At 29.8% G+C, this 6,922-nt stretch overlaps 1 protein-coding gene across 3 annotated transcripts; it reads left to right on the top strand.

Moving 5' to 3' along the window:
- The first annotated feature begins 4,109 nt into the window (after positions 1 to 4,109).
- LOC136225715 (putative F-box protein At3g16210) lies at positions 4,110 to 6,562 on the top strand. Of its 3 annotated transcripts, XM_066013824.1 has the most exons (5): positions 4,110 to 4,192; positions 4,498 to 5,051; positions 5,610 to 5,775; positions 5,866 to 5,922; positions 6,285 to 6,562. In XM_066013824.1, the coding sequence occupies exons 2-5, from the start codon at positions 4,520 to 4,522 to the stop codon at positions 6,322 to 6,324; spliced, it is 795 nt and encodes a 264-aa protein (XP_065869896.1). In that variant the 5' UTR covers positions 4,110 to 4,192; positions 4,498 to 4,519; the 3' UTR covers positions 6,325 to 6,562. The 3 variants fall into 3 exon arrangements, 2 of the variants coding, with proteins under 2 accessions (XP_065869896.1, XP_065869895.1); XR_010687246.1 differs by having other exon boundaries at positions 4,498 to 5,775; positions 5,866 to 5,984; XM_066013823.1 differs by having other exon boundaries at positions 4,498 to 5,775.
- Positions 6,563 to 6,922: the final 360 nt, after the last annotated feature.

Here is a 6,922-nt window from a genome sequence, read left to right as displayed (position 1 = left end):
GGTGCGAGGTGTAATTATATACCACTTTATCTTAATTAAATTTTTATATGTACAAATATAAAACATATAGGATAGCGATGGTCCCTAAACCACAGTATTATTAATATTGTAGCCCTTGAATTTCATTTTGCTACATAAAAATCCTTGAGTTTTACTTTATTTTAACATTAAAACCCATAAAACTCGTTCTTTGGAAAGGACAAATTTACCATTAACGTGTGAAATTGTACAAATTTACTCCTAACATTTCCAAGTAAGACTAATTTTACCTATACCTATCCGGAAATCAAATTTTAGGGCATTTTAGTTTATACACATAGCTATTAGATTGTAAAAGGATCATTATCATCAATCTTATTAGCCATTAAAGTATTATCACTTAAAGATTCAGACTTTGTTGGAAGAAAAAATTCCTTCAAATTAAGTTTGAGAAATCCAACTTTGTTGGTTTAAGGTCAAAACTTTCATACTTCTTTTTCTCGATCACTATTGATTTGTGTCAAGATGAATTTCTACAACAAAGAGAGCAAGTATTAAGGGACAATCGTGTCCCTAAATTTAACAAGTAGAATAAATTTAATCCAAAATTCTATTTAGAAATCAATTTAGCCCTTCAACTTTATATCTAGACTAGCCTAAAATAACAAGTTAATATATTATAGGTAGCTATTTGAAACTTTTGATTTTAACTAGTTTAATCTCAAGTACTTTGATAAGCCATTAATCACTTAAATTAAAATATTAAGCATTTTTTTTTAATTTCAGTGCGTTTGATAACAATTATTTCTCCACCACTTAAATTAGCAAATTAAGTTAAAAATCACTTAATTTGATAAGTCAAAATATTTAACTTAATATTTTAAGTTAAACATTATCAAATAATATTTTTATAACAATTATATCATTTAATATTTTCAGAACTTAAAATTCAGTACTTATTTTTTAGCACTTAATTTTCAGTTTTATCAAACATCACCTAAGTTAAAGGAGAAAATTAGTACGTTTAATCTCAAGTACTCAGAACATCACCTAAGTTAAAGGAGAAAATTAATACGTTTAATCTCAAGTACTCAGAATTAAGAACCACCTCTTTACAGTTTTAACCTCCTTATATAGTGAGCATGTATTATTTGCTTACAATTTTGGTTTCTTAATTGGATTAGAAATTCTTTTTAATTGTCTATTTTTTTACTAGCACCAAATTTCTTATTTTTCCTAAGTTATTCCTAAGTGTATTCGTAATCATAGATTTGAGATTTATAAAAATAGCACGAGCTAGCCCATCCTAATCAAGAGGTTGTTCCTTTTCAAAATTGAAGATAACCGAACCTAATCGAATAACAATGAAGAATCGATTAATTCAGTTTTCGGTTAGGTTTTTCGATTTCAACACATATTTTTTGATAAATTAAATAAAATATAAATAAAATTTTCATGAATTTAGCCTAAAACTACGGAAAAATTATAGAAATGCTTTTAATGAAGGTTATCATTGCCTCAAGTTAACCCGTTGTAATTGACCATGAAAGGTTACAAATGTGAGACCGCAATATCAAAGAAGACGTCTTGTATAGCTTGGTTCATGCCTCGATAACAGTTTGTGCATCAATGATTTATGGTAATAGAGCCTCGTAAACTGAGGGGAAGTGAAGTTTGGATGGAAATAAATGCTAAGAGTGTTGTTGATGGCTTTTCGGAGTAAGTGAGTTTGGAGCAATCATTAGTACATGTCATCTTCTTGCTAGTAATTTAAATATTTCTAGGCTTTCTCATGTAAGAAGATAATGCAACATGGTTGTCAGGGAGGTCACAGAGGGTCGGCCAACTCTCCAACCCTTTTGGAAACCCCTATGAGGGATTGTTTGATAGATTCTATTGGATTATATTGGCCAATGAAAAAAAGATGAGTCATTTTCTTTTATTTTTTTTTAAATTGCCCCAAAATCCAACTCCTTAATTATAGTTTAAAAGAAAACAAATGAAAATTGAGGAAGAGATCAAGGAAAGAAACCAATCGAAATACAAAGGAGACGACAGAAAGGAGAAGATAGAAGGACGATGCAAAGAAAGACCATGTAACATGTTTTCTTACTCTTTTTTTTTTGCTTAATGTATATTTACATCATTAAACTTGGCATGTTTTGCCTATTAGAACCCTAAACTTTTAAACTAACCGATTACATATCTATAGTTGATTTTAAAAACCTATCACACACTTATAGTTGGCTCATTTGAAGCTTCTGCACACAAAATTGCCGATCCATCTTCTTTAACAGATGAGGTAACATGTAATTCTTTATTACTCCATTCATTTCTTGGTATTTCACGCAAATTAAGAAATACAATTAATATAGAGTTAAACTAATGAATTTACATTGGTCAAACAAAAAGAATTCTCTCTCATTTCATATCATAGTTGGGAAATAAGCATTGAAACGTTAACACATGAACTAAAATAATAATAAAAAAATTTGGATAAAAAAATAAACTAAAACTTCTTAGAAAACTAAAATCCTTTAAATCTCATTTCATGCTACTTTTTTTATTTATATTAGAATAAGTGTTAAATTTAATCTTAATATATATATTTTTTAAAGAATTTCAGATTTGATTCTAATATATAAAATGTTATAAATTTACTTTTAATTTATGGTGAGTAAAATATTTAAATTTGTCTAAGATATTTATTTTAATTTTAATTTTTTTTTTGTATTTTTTATTTTGAGTATGTTTTGTAGGTCAGCTCCTCACAATTGTGGTCTTTTTTTTTGAAGAGTCAATTGAGGTCTTTTAGCAAGTCTAATTTGATTGCAATTTTGATTACTGTAATTTGATTAAAAAAACAAAAGGTTCAATATATTTTTAGCCTCTAACTTTATCCAAAAAGCTTCACTAGCTCCCTAAACTTTTGAAAGCTCTCGATAGTTCTCTCAACTTATATAAAATATTCAATTAGCCCTTTGAATTTGCGCAAAATGTAATCAATTGATCACTCAGTTGCAAAATAATAAGTTAAATATGGAAATTAATGTATTGCACGAGTCTTAAAAATAGTAAAACGACCAAAATCGGGGTATACGGTTCTAATATTAGAGAAGACAAGTTGTATAGTTGAGCAAACAATAACTTCATTTTTAATCTATTTTTGAATTATGTAATAACATTATAAGATTTTTTGGAATATATCTTCCACATTTAACTTACTCTTTTGTGACCGATTGATCAATTGATTACATTTTACGCCAGTTCGAGAGGCTAATTGAACATTTTATACAAGTTGAGAGGATATCGAGACACTTCAAAACTTAAGGGGGCTAATCAAGTTTTCTTTGATTAAATTCAGGGGCAAAAACAAAATATTAAAGGAGAAAGACAGTAATTTCAGCATATCATTACGTAGATAAGTATTTTTTGCATTAAAAAATAAAATTAATCCATAACGTTTAAACAAACACGTACACAATTAGGATTCTATCCTAAACCTAAACCTAATTAGAAGGGTTAAGATACAAAAATTCCCCTAACGTTTTAGGTCAGGAGCAATTTTACCTTTAACATCTAAAATTGTGCAATTTTATTCCTACCGTCAGAAGCCAGGAGCAATTTTACCCCTAATATTGATAAATTTGGTCAATTTCAGACAGAATTATAAAACACAAATATTTTTGTTAATTATTTTACACCATTCTAAAAAAAAGATTTCATGTTTTTTATAATTTAATAATAGAATTTGAGATTAATATTTATAAATTCGGTGGATTTTTTGATTTTTTTTGTCTAATCCGTACAAAAAGACAATGTATTTTTTTTATTTTTTTACTTTTTTCGCATCCCAACGAATGTTTATGATTTGTTACTGATAAAATGACACACATGAAGTGTAGATAACAAGATTTATGACCAAAAAGACAGTTTGATGAATTATTTCTTAAACTCAATTTATTAACATTAGGGTAAAATTGTTCTTATCTTATAAAATTAGACCATTTTAAACGGTAAGGGTAAAATTGCACGTTAGGAGGATTTTTGTGCCTTAACCCTAATTAGAATTATGTGGGCCCTATATAAACTCCTTCTTACCATACGATCTCGTTCCTTATTTCAAAAATACAAAATCCTTTCTTCTTCCTAAACCTCGTTTACTCTACTGAGGTTTATCAGAGTTCGGAATACAGAGATTCTGCTTTTTCCGGTAAAAATTTATTCTGTTTGCATAGTTCTTTCTCACGATTCGTATTTGGCTATTCTATTCATTTAGTGTTCCTAATATATACGATTAAGCCTCTTCTTTATGAGATTTTTACCATTCTATGAATTCGTTGATTTCAATTAATTAGGTTTTTTTTTTTTAGCAATTTCAATTCAGAGTTCATACCATCTCTTCTCTTTGCACTGTTTATTCTCACGATTGTGCTTCAGTTAATTCGTTTATTTCTATTTGGTTTTTGAGGATTTTGAATTCAGTGGGCTGATAATGTCATTTGCGTTTTGTTTCAGTATCGTCGCTTCCCAAATAATCATGAAAAGAAAAAGGATTTCTTCGGATACAACGAGAGGTAGAAAACAAACAGAGGAAGTTAGCCAAGTAGAGACTCCATATTCAGGTTCTTTATTTTCTGATCTCCCGAAGGATATTCAGCTAAATATCCTAATTAGGGTGTCAATTAAGGGAATTTTTGTATTGAAATGTGTATGCAAAACGTGGTATGATATAGTTTCAGATCCTGAATTTGCAAAGCTCCATTTTGATCTAGCTGAGGTTTATCCTTTGATTCGAACCTCATTTAGTAGAGGTGGGTCGAAAATGGTTCATCTTATGCAGCCAAATAAGGATGACTTTGAGCTCAATCTTGGGATGTGTGATCATACCTTGTCTAAGCCTGGATGTGTCTCCACTGTTCATGATAAAATTGAAGCCAGATTTGAAGTCCCTAAAATATACGGGCTCATGAAAACTCACAATGGACATGGTATAGTTACATGCAATGGCTTGCTTTTCTCGCCCAATATGTCTGATAGACATCGTCCTATTGTTTGCAATCCTGTTACAGGTGAGTTTATTAACCTTCCTCGAGTGCCTAAGATGATTGAGTTTGGTTGGAATAAAATAAATTATGGTTTTGGTTTTAGTCCTGCGACAAACCAATACAAAGTGATAAGAATGTCTAAACGAGACATCCCTCTTGGTAATGAAGCTGAAATACATATTCTTGGTACAAAAACATGGAAAAACATTGACTTTTTCACCCAGGCAATGCCTGCTCACCCTCCTGCTTATTTGAATGGTTTTCTTTATTGGTCTTCTTATTTAAAACCATTATCTATATTTAGTTTTGACATTGAGAAGGAACGTTTTGGATCACTTTCAGCACCACCACTGAATAAACCTTATAACAATGTGGGAGTATTAGGGGGAGAACTCTGCATATGTGAGGTTCTTGAGTCTGGTGTTCATGTTTGGATAATGAAAAATAATGGTACCGAAAAGGTGTGGTCTAAAGTTTTCTCCTTTGATCACATGTATTCTAGACAAAGACGATATTATGCTAGGTTTCGACCCATTAAGTACATGAATGATGGGGCATTACTAATGTTTAACTCTGGTGAAGATGCTTTAGTGTACATGGATCCAAAAGAAAATCAATTGAGATATTTGAAGGTCTGCCAATGTAAGATAGATTCCGAAGTCGCAGGAATCGCTCATATTCCAAGCTTTGTTTCACTCAAACATGCTCTATCGGGACAGAATGTGAAGGTGTATAATGTCCAGTCTAGGTAATTTTGATTCTGCAGATTATGACGAGAATGTTTTTGAATGTTGCTTATTTGTATACCTTCTAACCATTTTATTACTCTGTTGAATAGTTGCGCGAAAGTTGTGCAAAGACCCCGATATCATCGATCTTGTAAGTTGCCACAAAGGTAAATGTACTACCTAGACGAACCAAGCTTGACATTGTTGAATCATGTGAAAGATACGGAAGGTATATTCATGTTTGAAGAATCTGACATTGATATTCATTTTATGATTTTCGATTATATATATTTCATTCAGCAATTAATATCAGATTAAGATTCATCATGTTTTTACTTTACTTTCTTTTATTTTTGTTCTTTTTTCATATATATTTTAATCCTTTCTTATTGTTGGAATAAATAAAAAAACCATTGTGATTGTGGAATAAAAAAAAAGCCATTGCTGCTATGTTCAATGATAGAGTAATTAAATGTAAAAGTAAATTTAGCAAATTAATATTTTAACTTTATTATTTAAATATTGTCAGGCACGTGATATATGAAGGAGAAGTTACTAATATTAAGTAGAAAGAGGAGATACAGGAGGAGATGAATTACTAACTTAAAAAGAGGAGTCAAATGTCATGATATATGATGAACGGTAATAGTGGGGTTTATGTTGAAGGTTTTGAAGTTTCAGTAGCCATTCCGTAAAGACGATCAAAGTTCAGTGGTCATGGGTGTAATGTACCCTATTTATTTATATCACTAATGAGATTTTGTTCAAATCATTTTTAATCTGAAATAGATGAGGTTTTTTTTAATCTTGCGGTAGTGTTTGTTGTTGATATTTTATAATTTCGTCTGAACTTGCTTGAATTTATTAACATTATTGATTTGTTTAAAGTTTAAAGTGATCTGCACTTATCAACTTTCTTATATTAATCTATTGGATCTCTGAATTTTCTCATAGTAATCTATAGAATTTAATACAGGTTTTATTTCAAAAACTATTTATTCATAAAACTATTTATTCATTAGGACTGATTTAATGCTGCTGGACTGATTTTATAGCACAAAATTTCAAAAACTATTTGTGATATATAATGCTGTTGGACTTATTTCAAAAACTATTTGTGATATATAATGCTGCTGGACTGATTTTATAGCACAAAATTTCTTCCAA

The sequence above is a fragment of the Euphorbia lathyris genome, chromosome 4, assembly GCF_963576675.1.
Source record: "Euphorbia lathyris chromosome 4, ddEupLath1.1, whole genome shotgun sequence".
Taxonomy (NCBI): domain Eukaryota; kingdom Viridiplantae; phylum Streptophyta; class Magnoliopsida; order Malpighiales; family Euphorbiaceae; genus Euphorbia; species Euphorbia lathyris.
This window is presented reverse-complemented; position numbering and strand designations above follow the sequence as displayed.

What these genes read in the sequence shown, in the direction of transcription:
- LOC136225715 (XM_066013823.1), top strand. Translation starts at nt 4,520, where the DNA reads ATGAAAAGAAAAAGGATTTCTTCGGATACAACGAGAGGTAGAAAACAA. An exon ending in GTGTATAATGTCCAGTCTAG is followed by an intron (nt 5,776 to 5,865) that starts GTAATTTTGATT and finishes TCTGTTGAATAG; the next exon opens with TTGCGCGAAAGTTGTGCAAA. An exon ending in TCTTGTAAGTTGCCACAAAG is followed by an intron (nt 5,923 to 6,284) that starts GTAAATGTACTA and finishes AAATATTGTCAG; the next exon opens with GCACGTGATATATGAAGGAG.